This window comes from Microtus ochrogaster, unplaced genomic scaffold (genome assembly GCF_000317375.1).
Source record: "Microtus ochrogaster isolate Prairie Vole_2 unplaced genomic scaffold, MicOch1.0 UNK3, whole genome shotgun sequence".
NCBI lineage: Eukaryota > Metazoa > Chordata > Mammalia > Rodentia > Cricetidae > Microtus > Microtus ochrogaster.
The window spans coordinates 16,835,973-16,849,430 of NW_004949101.1; the positions used below are offsets into that span (position 1 = coordinate 16,835,973).

Genomic DNA, 13,458 nt, shown 5'->3' on the forward strand with positions numbered 1-13,458 from the left:
TTCTGCCTCCCCCTGTGAATCAGATGCAAGCCCTCAGATGATGTTCCAGTATGCCTACCCGCATGCTGCCATCACACTTCCTGCCACGATGGTCATGGACTCACCCCTCAAACTATAAGCAAGCCCCCAATTAGATCTTTCCTTTTATAAGCTTTATTTTACCTTAATTATGGTGTCTCTTCACAGGAATAGAAAAGTAACTAAGACAGGAACATTTTCTCTTATATTTTTGGTTGTGAGCCTAGCCTTTAACAGCTACGTCATCTCTTCAGCCTTAGGAGCATTTTCTCAATTAAGGTTTTCTCTTCCCAGATAACTCTAGTCAGCACAATTATGATCCTTATTAACAAATTACCTTTACAAGATTTATGGTGCATGTCTGTTATTATAGTACTACAGGCTAGTCTAGGCTACACACATAGTTCAAGAGCAAGCCTGAGCTACAGAGTAAGGCCATTTCAATTGGGGGAAGGATGTGGTAGGCAGGTATGTGGTGATGGTGGGGGGGCTGCAGCACACCTTTAATCCCAGCACTCAGAAGGCAGAGGCGGGAGATTTCTGTGACTCCAAATAGAGCCTGGTCTACATATCAAGGTCAACCAGAACTATATAGTAAGATCCTGTCTCAAAATAACAAAAACACAAAACGCGATTACAAAACAGGGGCTGGAGGGATGACACTACAAGAAGGCTCTTGCTAACAGTTCGAACCCAACACCCACGGAAGATAGCTCACAACTAGATGCAACTTCAGCTTTAAGGGATCCAACCTCTTCTGACTTCCTTGGGCACCCATGCAGATGTGCACATACTCTTAAACACACAGAAGTAATAAAAATAATAATGATTTTTTATTATTATTATTATTATTATTATAGCTCAAGGATAATTTTATTTAAGTTTAAAAGAAAAACCAGTCAGAGTATAAATCTCAGCAACTTCCCAGAGGAGGACAATGGAGGGAGGGGAAGAAAGGCCGGGAAGAAAAGCCAAGATGGGTATTGGGGAGTGGGGGATGACAAGATACACAATGGCAGGGAGAGAGGGAGGGAGGAAGGCTTTAAAGGAAAAGTAAGGAAGCCCAAAATGTGGGCAAGCCCAAAGTGTTAGGGAGAGAATGCCTAGAAGATGATAATTTAGAAAAGCTGCGGCTGGGTAGACTACTGCCAAAAATAAAATCTTCTTTTAAAAGAATACAAAAAAGACCAAGAGGAATTAAATGAAAAATTCATTCACTTAATAACTACCATATGGTGTTCATTTCAAATTCTAAAATAAAATATGCAATTCATCCATGACTAAAATTAATTTCTATAAATGAAAAATAAAGAATTTTAAACAAGTAAATATGCAGATACAGTCAGACCTAATGTTCACTCAAATTGTAACTTGAAGAAGAGGAAAAAAATCTGAAAACTTGAAGAATTAAAAATTGGAAGGTTAAAATCAAACTATGATCTCAAGTGATAAAAGAAAAGCAGTTATTGCTCCAGTATGGAGGAGTGTGACATCAGCCTCAGAAGGCTGGCCTACACAGATAGAGGAGCGTTCAGGGACAGCCTAAGCTACACAACTCTAAGTCTCAGAAGGAGTGAAGGGGGAAATGGAAAAACGGAAAAAGGAAAAAAAGGAAAGTAATTAAAGAGATATGGTGTTAATAAAATAAGTTAGGTCTCAGAGGCTGCTGACTATTCAGACCCAAGCACTTCACACAGTACAACTGCAGCCTCTCTACTGCCAGAGACACGTTCACGCTGAAACCAAATTAACGTGAAATTTCTGTTCAACTACAGCCACTCTGTATTTAAATAAAAACTGTTTTGATCATAAATGTACTCTGATTTTCCTATGTATATTTATATTCATGCCTCCATACGTAAGTAAATAAAACTATTTGGCTGTCTTCGGGATCTTTAACAGAAGCTGTCTATGGTAACGTGCTACAGGATTGGGAGCTGAGTAACCCTACTTGGCTAGCCCTCCCTCCCAATCAAACTTTCCATAGCAAAACTTTCCTTTTCTTTTTTTTCCCCAAGACGTTGTTTCTCTGTAGTTTTGGAGCCTGTCCTAGAACTATTTCTTATAGACCAGGCTGGCCTCGAACTCACAGAGACCGCCTGCCTTTGCCTCCAGAGAACTGGGATTAAAGGCATGCGCCACCACCGCCCGGCAAGCAAAGAGTTAAGTGACAAGACATCAACTCTAAAATGTGGTTTAGGAGAGGCCTGAGGCAGACGCAGTAAGTCCTCTGCCTTCCTCCCCCTTCTGGAATTCACCTGGTCTGGGGTGAATTCCTTTCCAAACAGTGGTAGCTATAAAACTCAGTATCTGGTCACCAGCAAAAGACGACAAAGGCTCTCCTTCACACACACCCACAGAGAAGTCCCCAGCCGTCCTGAGAGTCCCTTTGATTAGACAGCTTAAATCACATGCCTGTGTCAGTCACCACAGCCAAAACTGCCCTGCCTTGATGGTGGGTATATCCTCAGTCAAGGACACAATCTAAAGCTGTGGGCTGTTAATAAAAGGCCACAGCAGGGTCACCTTCCATTCTCCCTTCCTTCCAATACACCTCCACCCCCCCCACCCTCAGCACACACAAACACTGGCTTCATCAACAATATCCATTTATGTTTCAGTTCCATTAACTGCTGTGGGTTGAACTGTGTCCTACAAGAATGTGTGCTGAATCCCTAACCCTGGTCACCGTGAATGTGACTTTTGGGACTTTGCAGATACAATCAGATTTGGAAAAGGTCAAACGTGTACATCCAGTGTGACTATGTCCATAAGGGAAGAGACTCTGTAACAGTACCATGTAGACTGCCAAGGAATGCCAAAGACTGCTGATACTCCTGAAGCTGAGACAAAGGCATGGAACATATTCTCTCTGGTCTTTAGAGGCAGGCATGCACTATTTTTACGTCATTTCAGACATGTAACCTCCAGAACTATGAGGAAATCCGCTGTGATAAGCCAGCAGTGTGCAATACAATAACACACTAGGAAATCAAGGCACTCAGTCTGATAACCCATGCTTTTGCCTACGCAAAAACTCCTGATTCCTTCTGTAAGGTCTTTCTCCCTCGGAGGGTCTAACCACACTCAACCTCTTGGATTTCCCCAAAGTCCTGTTCTCTGGGATGCCTTCCATGAGAGCCCTAAGAAGACCGACTCTTTCCAACACAACTAGTCCAGGATCATATACTGCCTGGGTTTCTGTCTTGACATTCTAAGGGCCTATACCCACATCTATCTCCCACTCAGAATTCTGGACTCTCTGAGGGAAGAGCAAGGCCTAATTCTCACCCTCTTATTCTCAAGGTAGGGCACAATATCTAACACCCAATAATCATTGATAAAAATAATCTATGAATTGAACAGGTTGATGGCACATCTCAAAAGAAGGTAATCTGTAAGAAGAACTGACTCCTTTTATAAAGGACAAAAGTACACCAGGCATGGTAACAGACACTTTCAATCTCAGCACAACCTATGACCTCAGAACCAGCCTGGTCTACACATTCATGTGTAGACCAGCCAGGGCTATACAGTGATACCCTGTCTCAAAACCTTAAAAAAAAAGAAAATTTAAATTTTAAGGAACTGAAAATAAGGTCTGGCATACCCCTATAATCCCAGTACTTGGGAGGTGCAGGCAGGACCAGCAGTTTAAGGCCATCCTAGGCTACACAGGAAGTACAAAGACAGCCTGGAAAAGCCATTTAAAAATTGGGTTAGGGTTTTAACTCAGTAGTAGAGAGTTTGCCTGCCAAGGACAAGGGCCTGAGTTCAGCCCCCAGCTCAGTAGTGTGTGTGTTGGGGGAGTAATAAAGGGAGGGAGTAACACGGAATTCAACAGAGACCCAAAACAAACCAAAAACCTAAAAGTAGAAAGATTTCAGTGGGAAAGGGGATGTTTATAAAGGAATGGGACCCTAATGCTCAAGGCCATTCTGCAGATAAGAAGAGTCTTGCTTGGTTCTTTTGTGATCTATTCATTCACCTCAGCGAGAAAAGGAGTACTCACGTATGTCACACTGTCCATGTGTGGAGGTCAAAGAAAAACTTTCCAGCACTGGTCCTCTCCTCCACTGCGTGGGTATTGTGGATCAAATTCAGATTGTCTGGCTTGGTTACAAGTCCTTTCACTTCCAAAAGAAAGGCTTTAAAAGAATTATTCTGGCAACCATGGTGGCTAGTGCCTAGAATCCTAACACTTGGGAAGTTGAGGCAGGAGGATGACAGTGAATTCAGAACTACTCTGAACTACACAGTAAGACTGTGCAAAAAGAAGACGGTTTTCTGAGCATAACAATGACACATTTTTAGGAGATTTATAGAGAACACGTAGGATGCTCACAGGTCTGAGGGACCAGTTATTTAGAATGCACCACAGTCAGGTCAGTGACGGGGTGAAGAAGGGTCGGGTGCTCTAGAGAGCAGACAGTCAGAGAGGACAAACTAGTAGAACTTTAGACAGGTGCCAAGAGCCACAAGTCTACATTTGGGCTTTCCTTGGCTAAAATAGAACTTGCAACTCAAAGGGGGGAAGGGAGGGAGGGAGGGAGGGAGGGAGGGGGAAAAAATTCAATGAGGATATGAAGTTTGTTTGGTGTTAGGCTCAGCTCAGAAGCTGACTGCAAAACATCCCAATAAAGATGCCAGGAAATGACAGACGGTAGAGAGGCTCAGGAGAAACAGAAGACAAAAGATAGTATCAGTCATGTGGCTGATCCTACGAAATAAAGAAGCTGGACAATCTCAGCACCTGAGAGGTCAAACCAGGAGGATTTCTGCAAGTCTGAGACCAGCCTAGACTACATAGCAAGCTGAACCAGGCCAATAGCAGACTCACCCCACAAATAACGTACAGGAGAATCTCAGCCCCCAAGCACTCTTCCAAACTCTGAAAACATAGCACTAAACAAGACAGATAAAAAACTAAGTTGGGGCCGGGCGGTGGTGGCGCACGCCTGTAATCCCAGCACTCGGGAGGCAGAGGCAGGCGGATCTCTGTGAGTTCGAGACCAGCCTGGTCTACAAAGGGAGTTCCAGGACAGGCTCCAAAACCACAGAGAAACCCTGTCTCGAAAAACCAAAAAAAAAAACAACTAAGTTGGGTCCATGAGCATAAAGTTAGGGCTTCCAGTTAATACCAAGAATTACCTAGTACGTATTACAAAAACACCAAACTTGCCATTTTCTTCAAATTTTATTTTCAGAATTCTCTCTCTCTTGTTAGAAGGGCATTTCTGTCCTCAGACAAGCAGCCAATGATTCTGGCAGATCAGATGCTTTTATGCTATTTTTTCTATTATAAAAATCTACTTTGTTTCCCCTATTTTTCAAAGACTTTGCTGGAATCAAGACAGTCCTTCCAAAGAATGATCAAAAAGGTAACTGAACTCAAACAAAAGCGAAAGGCCAATTGCTATCACAGACAGCAGGATTTCAGAATCACACAAGGCCTAAGTTCAAATTCCAATTTCACACAACTTCTATGGCCTTGGGCAAGTTATTCAATAGATCTGCAATTTTTGTACTTTGGTGTAGCTCAGTGGTAACACACCTGCCATGTAAAAAGCCTTGAGTTTCATCCACAGCACAGAAAGAGGGAAAAAAACAAAACAAAAAACCAAGAATACTTCAGGGTAGGTCAAAGAGCTCAGTAAGTGAAGGTACTTGCCACCTAGCCTGACAACCCAATTTGACCGCCAGAGCCCATGTGGCTTAAAGAGAATCAACTCCATAAAATTGCCTTCTGACCTCTAGACAGGCATGTGCACCCATATATAAATATTCTGCGCTAATACACAAGCAATGCTCTTTTTAAACACCTGCTTCAAACTCAGTTTACCTACCTTTGAAATGGGAATATTAAGAATTAAAAGGGTAATTTCTAAAAGGACATTTTAAAGGCACAATGCTGGTGGGGGGTAACTGAAATGAAGGAAGATGTTGCTGTGACCATCACTACTGTTACAGTATACACTGACACAAAATAAATGCTAATATATTCTTTAACTCGGCGGTAATGTTAGTAAAATTTAACACTTCATTAGTCTACATTTCTTTCAAGTAACAAAAAAGACCTACACAGTCTTCTAACACAGGAGTTACATAAATAAGTCTTCAAACCTGGGCAGCAGGATGGTTCAGGGGTAAGGCACTTGTCACACGCGCCTTACAGCCTGAGAGCAATCCCCAGAACCTAAGCTGCCTTCTGACCTCCACACAGCAATCTTCTCGGGTAAACTGAGCATGCACACACACACACACACACACACACACACACACGCCCGCTGACACACAAAATTCAAACAGACACCTTGACTTGATGCCATTCTAAACCAGAATGGGAGTAGTGGGAATGTAGCTCAGTAGTAAAGTGTTTACCCAGCCCACATGAGGCTCTTGATTCAAGACCCAGCACTACACCGAACATCAGAATCAAGCCAAAAACATATCCATGGAAGGAAGGAACGAAGGAAGGAAGAGCTAAGTTAAACCAAGATACATATTACTGTAATCAAAAGTAACATTTAATTCTTTACCCATCCTCAATGATGAATCATTCAACTAAAAAACTGTAACTTCCTCCTCCTTTCTGAGTATCTATTTCTTTTTAATTTCTGAGAGAATCTCAAGTAACCCCATGTCACTCTTAAACTGCTACATAGCTGAAGCTGGCCTTGAACTGTCCCTCCTGCCTCCGCTCCCAAGAGCTGTGATTACAGGTGTGAGACAGACTACTCTCTCAGAACATAAGTACACATATATTTTTAAAGTAGTATTAGATTTATTTTATGTGTACCATGCACCAGGCATTACCTAATACCCATGGAGGTGAGAAAGGTCATCAGCCAGGACTTCCAACCACTGAGGCAACTCTCTAGCCCTATTTTTTTTTTTAAACCAGACTCATAAAGGCCAGACTGACCTCAAACTTGCTATGTAGCCCAGATAGCCCAGGCCGATTTTGAATTTCTGATCTTTCTGCTTCTGCTGCCAAAGTTCTGGGTTTACAGGTATGTGTCACCACTCTTGACTTTTCATTCTTTTAAAACTTCCAGAAGCCGTTTAATAGAATGGTATTGTCAGAGGCAGTCATAATTGTTTGCCCAGCAAAGCGCACTGACAGCAATTAGAACAAGCTCAAAGGGAATGTCTGTAACAGTCACTTACATCTCAGAGTACCTGAGGCATTATCAGGAGTGCCTGCCCTCTGTTTAAAAGGCTCATCTCTGAACTGTTCATGCAGACACTCACAGCCTTTTTTCTCCCTGTCAATCCCTTTTACAGGTAGATGACCCTGACCAACACTTCTCTGCCAAGTACATGGCATGAAAGCAGCCCAAACTCAATGTGTATAAAACTAAGCTTATCTCAGCCTTCCTGTGGCCCTGTGTCTTGTAAGTGGTATCACTCAACCGCACAAAATAAGATCTACTATTTTCCGAAATCTCTCTCTACCATCACTCTCTCTTCCAAGAACAAACCAGTCTAAAACAAAGACCTAATCATTTTATCACTCCAACACCACAATATCTACCACATCTCCGTTACCATTGCCTCTGACCTACACCAACAGTCTCTATCAGCTGCTCGTGACTTCTCACGCCCAGTGTAAACCCACCTACTCCAAACAATACAGATGAGCCCCCTCGGTACCCAACAGAGTATCCAGATTTTGAGAATTTGAAGATCCCTCCATCCATCGATCTTGAAAGCACTAAAGCTGACTGGCCTTCAAGGCTAATACTGTTCTGGCTCCAATCAATAACTCTATAATAAAAACAGAGTGACCTGTTGCATTCCATCACTCTCGGGTGAATGTTCAAAATTCTAAATCCACTTCCTACCTCTACTTGGCACGGCACAGACCTCTCTGGTCTCCGGTCCCTCTAACTAGTCATGATACCACTCATTCCCCATCTTGGCCTTTCAACATCAGCCCTCAGGAACATCTCAACAGAAAGATGAATCTTAGTCTCACTTTGAAACAAGTTAGCTTCTGTTGCTATCGTTTACCTCCACACTCATGCAAAATTACAACAGACTGATAACTGGACTTAAAATACAGTTAAAGAACTTTTAAGAATGATTTATTTCAGCCAGGCGGTGATGGAGCATGTCTTTAATCCCAAAGCTCAGGAGGCGCAGGCAGATGGATCTAGACTTCAAGGTTAGTCTGGTCTACAGAGCTAGTTCCAAGACAGCCACAGCTACTCAGAGAAACCCTGTCTCAGTGAGGGAAAAAAAAGATTTTTTTATTTTCATTTTGTGTATAAGTGTTTTGCCTGCATGTGTGCCTGGTGTCCTTGGAGGTCAGAAGAAGGTGTACGATTCCCTGAAACTTGAGTTACGAACAGCCATGAGCCACCATGTGGGTGCTGGGAATCAAATCCAGATCCTCTGCAAGAGCAATAAGTGTTCTTAACCACTGAGCCATCTCTCCAGCTCCATTATGGTATTTTTATTCCCAAACTAAAAGATAAGTTCTGCAAGAACAAAATAAGATCAGTCTTGTTTATCACTGTATCTCACAGCCTAAAAGAGAAGCACTTACTTAAGAGGTCATCTCGTCACTGTTCTCGGAGTCCCCTAGAAGACCTGACATTATCAGCCAACAACTTAACATTCCAAACTTCTCCCTCACAACTGTCTTCTGCAGGGGCGCCGGCAAAACTCCATCCACCTTCTGGCCTCCACCACTCTGTCTGCATCTTTCTTTCTATCTGGATTCTTTTCCCCAGTTGCACATTTGCAAATCCTACTGAACCTCAAATGCCCAAGTTCAAAATCACTTCCTCCTCCAAATCTTCTCTACTTAATCCTAGCAAGCCACACACTGTCTGCCCCTTCATTTCCAGAGGTGCTCCTGTACCCCTTTCAGGTCTCAGACCAGACAGCACTCACATGAGTGGTTTCTAACGAGCTGGTCAGAATCCTGCTTGTATTCTGTTGATAGCTACTGTCTAAAATTATCTCGCTCATCCCTTTTGCCTATCTTATTGTCAACTGCCTGTCACCCTTCTGTAGAGCGTAGGGTCAATGGGAGCAAGAGCCCTGTTTGTCATTGTTCACATGTCCTCGCTCTCCCAAGTCAGATGGAGAACAGAGTCCACAAATACCTGCCAAAGATACGGACGACTCTAGTTCTTCTAACTTGGGAGTCTGTGTACGTAAACTTCCCTTGCTGTATTCCTAACTTCTTGTGAACCACACCAAACTCTGGCAAATCTATCTACTTGTGTGTATTATCAAGAAATCCTGTCACAACAGAAGCAAGTAAGAGATAAATGCTAATTAATTAATAAGTGATCTCTCCAAGAGGTTCTGCCAGGCCAACTAGTAAATGTATGTTAAGGGGAACACTGGGCTAACAGGAATCTCCTCTCTGGACAGCCCATTCCAATAAGCCACCAACAGTGAGGACCCCAAAAACTAGTTTCTTCACTTCCCTTTGAACGTCAAACACTGGTATGTCTATCCTAAAATCTCACAATCCAGCTCTACCTTCTGTTTCCACCCAACATGTCACTTCTACTACTGCGTTTCTAGGTACTTACATCTCCAATCTCTTGGGATAATAAAGGTAGTACTGACGAACTGGCTTGCTCATCTTCTCCTTTATACCCCGTTTATCCTAAATAGACCGGTTTTCAGGGCCGGCTTTTATATTCTTCAGGACCCAAATATAACCCACAGAGCAACAAATGCCTCCAGAGTGTTCCCATTCCTTCTCAGTCTTCCACCACAGTAAGACCCCAAGGCGACAAATGAACGTCCCTCGAAAGAGGCAAGGGACCATCAAACACAGTGGGGCAATCCCTATCCTACCGAGTTCGTGCCCCCCACCTGCCTTGGGCCTGGAACGTCGGACTGGGCCTGCACCCCTCACGCCCCGCACTCACCTGAAGCGGCCCCCGCAGTGCTGGCATTGCTCGCCCACCCAGCCCGCGGGGCAGACGCACTGCCCAGTGCCAGGGTTGCAGCGGCCGCCGTTGACACACGGCCGGTCACATTCCTTGGCCTCGGCTGCGGCCGAGCCTGACACCGCCGCCGCCACCGCCGCCGCCTCGGCCTCCCGGGGCAGCGGCAGCAGCAGAAGCGAAAAGAACAGCGGCAGCAGCAGCGGCGGGGGCAGCGCCCGCGACAGCACCCACGGGAGACACAACCCGGCGCGCGGCCCCGGCCTCCAGGCTCCAGTCGCGGCGCAGAGTCGGTGCTGCCCGACCTTCCTGCCCGCGGGCGCTGCTGTCGCCTCCGTGCTCCCCTTCAGCAGCGCCTCAGTCGCCGCCGCCGCCGCCGCAGCCACCATCTTCCTGGGGCTGAGCCGGCGCCCAGCGAACACATACACACCCCGCACGCCGGCTCTGCTTCGCCTGGCCGTGCTGGGCGGGGCCGAGCGACGGTGGCCCGGCCAGTCCATACCCAGGGCGGGGCTCGGGCTACGCCGCGGGCGGGGGCGGAGCTGGCTTGCGCGGTGGGCGGGGCCAGCGCCTCGGTCCTCTGGGTTGCGAAGTGTCAGATCTGACTCAGTCCCAGGGTCTTGGCGCGGCTGAACGCCTCTAGGGTGGCAGAGGGCCTTTTCTTTTCATGTCGCGCCACACCACAAGATAGCCAGTGCCTCCCTATGGCGGCTGCCTGGCTCTGCTACACAAGGTGACTGCGGTAAGTGTTACCCTTGGGATGCCTCCCGCCCATCAGCCGGTTGCCCCAACAACATCTTGGTGAGAGACAGGGCCGAAAAGGCTGCCTAATGGTGAGGTATGTGCTACCTGCGACCCTGCAGAAGTAGTCCTGCATCCGAGTTTCTAAAATAGGGATAACGAAATGGCGCGTGTGTTAAGAACCTGGCATTTGAATAACTGTGTAACAAATGGAATACACACACATCCAGGCCTCCCCTACCAGACCTATGTACACCTTTAATGACAGGGGAGAAGTGTGAGGTTATCTTGTACCCCACGACCTACCCATATTCTCTGAAGAAAGAACAGCCCAGAATTACCTGGAGCACTGCCAGCTTGCACATCAGCTCCAGAGAGAGCCCTTCTTACTAACTTCAGTGCCTCCCCCTCTTCTCCCAACAGTATAACCTTGTGTGATCCTCTACCCTGGAATCCAAACTGGACCCTTGACTTCACTGAGCCGGCAGAAGAATGTAGTGAAGAGATAATGGGTCAGTTCCAGCTCTGACCTTAACTTTTTGTTGTTTGCTTTGGGTTTTATTTATTTATTTTTTTCTGGAGATGCTCCTGCTCTTCCAGCTGGGAAAGATTCGTGCAGAGGACAAGTGGAGAGGAAATGCCCCAGGCATTTGAACCTTGTGAGCCCTTCCTAACTGGAAGGTCAGTCATTTCGTGAAGAAGCCATCTGGGTTGTTTTAGCCATCTGTATTAGTCAGGGTTCTCTAAAGGAACAGAACGGATAGAATGACTATATCTATATACACGTTATATTATATTATATATTAGGTTGATTAGGTTGGCTTACAGGATGCAGTCCTAGGATTCAATAGTGGTTGTCTCACAATAGAGAAGTTGAAAGTCTGGTAGTTGTTCGATCCACAAGCCTGGACTCAGCAGTCCCAATTTGGTGCTGGAGTCCTGGAGGAGTCTTTGAGAGCTGCTTCAGTCTACACTGGAATTCTAAAGAAGTCGGTTCTAATATTGGTGAGTTAGTGCCTCAGGAACAGGGTAGATGAACTTGCCGCCAAAAGTGAGGGCAAGCAGGCAAAAGCAAAGTTTCCCTCTTCTGTGTCCTGTTATCTCAGCTGCCATGAGAGGCGCTGCCCAGATTTAGGGTGAGTCTTCTTGCTTCCGATAATCTGATTAAGACAATTCTTCATGGTTGGGTGGTGGTGGCACATACCTTTAATCCCAGCACTAGGGAGGCAAAGGCAGATGGATCTCTGTGAGTGTAAGTCCAGCATGGTCTAAAGAGTGACTTCCTGGACAGTAAGGGCTACACAGAGAAACCCTCTGTCTTTAACAACAACAACAGAAAGTTCTAGTTGATTCCACATGCAGTCCAGTTGACAAGATTATTCATCGTACCTACATTATCTTAAATAGGAACAAATCTGGCCAGGCAGTGGTGGTGCATGACTTTCATCCCAGATATATCTCTGTGAGCTCGAGGCCAGCCTGGTCTACAAAGCAAGTTCCAGGATAGATAGATACATAGATGGATAAAATAGGAACAAATCTCTCCTACTATGCCCAATCCAGTGATAAACCCTTTGCTGTTTCAAGCCTGCTTTAAGGAGGTTAATCAGAACTTTGCCTCTTAACTCTTGGACTGTACAGAATATACCTGTGCAGATACTTCGGAATTTGGACATCTGTTTCTGGGAAGGAAAGAAAACCTCAAATGCACCTATGGGAGTTTTCTGAGTATCCTGAGGGTACAGGAGTCTAAGAACATCTTCTCAGACCTGCCCCAGTTGCAGGCTCAGGTCCTGACCTTCCCCCTCTGGTAGAACTGAAGCACACAGCAGCCTCGCTCCAGCTCCAAACACTCTAGCACTGGGCAAGCACTGGACAAGCACTGGGTTCTAGTCTTCACATTTATCTGTCTCCTCTCCTCTTCCCACCACCACCCCCTGCAGTGTCCTAGGTAAGGCTGTTTGGAAAGCCTTAGAAGGTGTGGCCTTGTTGGATGATGTGTGTCACTGGGAGGCTGGACTCTGAAGTTCCAAAAGCCCATGCCAGGCCCGGTCTCATGCTCTCTCTGCCTTCTCTCTCAGCTCCTGCCTGTGGACAGGAAAGTAAGTGCTTAGCTTCTGCTCCAGTACCACGTCTGCCTGCCTGCCTGCCACCACACTTCCTGCCATGATGATCACAGATTCGCCCTCTGAAACTGTAATTAAGCCCCAATTAAATGCTTGCTTCTATAAGCTGCCTTGGTCATGTTTTTACACAGCAGTGGAACAGTAACTAAGACAGGGCCCATTCTCACTCAAACCGCCACATGACCTGTGAGCAGTGCTTACACAGATGGGTTAATTAATGCCTCTGCCGCCTAGATTCTTACCTCTCCTGACACTGGATTAGTTTCCAGGAGACCAGGTTATTGTACAGTGAGTTCAGCTACCTTGGGTTTCTCTTGCTTCTCCCTGTATATACTCCCTTGCCTGCTTCTTTCCGCTGTAGGTTGACACACAAGGCTCTTAGTACATCATAATCAACCTTTTCCTTATCATTTTCCAACTTCAGATACTGTGTTTTGTTTTAGGTTTTTTGTTTGTTTGTTTGTTTACTTGCTTTTTGGGAGTTTTTTTTTGGGGGGGTCGAGACAGAATTTTTCTGTTTAGCCTTGGCTGGCCTTGAACTCACAGAGATCCACCTGTCCCTGCCACCAGAACCCAGCCAGATATTGTTAATAACAACAGAAAATGAACTAAGACAATTAATTCCTCTAAAACTGGAGCCTGAAACATCATTT

At 45.4% G+C, this 13,458-nt stretch overlaps 1 protein-coding gene and 1 long non-coding RNA gene across 4 annotated transcripts in view; one reads left to right on the forward strand and one right to left on the reverse strand.

Moving 5' to 3' along the window:
* Atrn (attractin) overlaps nucleotides 1-10,390 on the reverse strand; it is a 148,019-nt gene extending 137,629 nt beyond the window's left edge. For both annotated transcript variants that reach the window (XM_005365595.2, XM_013353177.2), the window contains exon 1: nucleotides 9,921-10,390. In XM_005365595.2, the coding sequence (XP_005365652.1) occupies nucleotides 9,921-10,327 (407 nt within the window). In that variant the 5' untranslated portion in view covers nucleotides 10,328-10,390. The remainder of the gene's footprint in view (nucleotides 1-9,920) is intronic.
* A 98-nt stretch (nucleotides 10,391-10,488) lies between these two features.
* Nucleotides 10,489-12,873, forward strand: LOC101989993. Of its 2 annotated transcripts, none has more exons than XR_001229369.2 (4): nucleotides 10,489-10,680; nucleotides 11,103-11,191; nucleotides 12,321-12,630; nucleotides 12,761-12,873. It is a non-coding gene; the product is annotated as an uncharacterized LOC101989993 (long non-coding RNA). The 2 variants fall into 2 exon arrangements; XR_258788.3 differs by having other exon boundaries at nucleotides 10,502-10,680; nucleotides 11,103-11,360.
* Nucleotides 12,874-13,458: the final 585 nt, after the last annotated feature.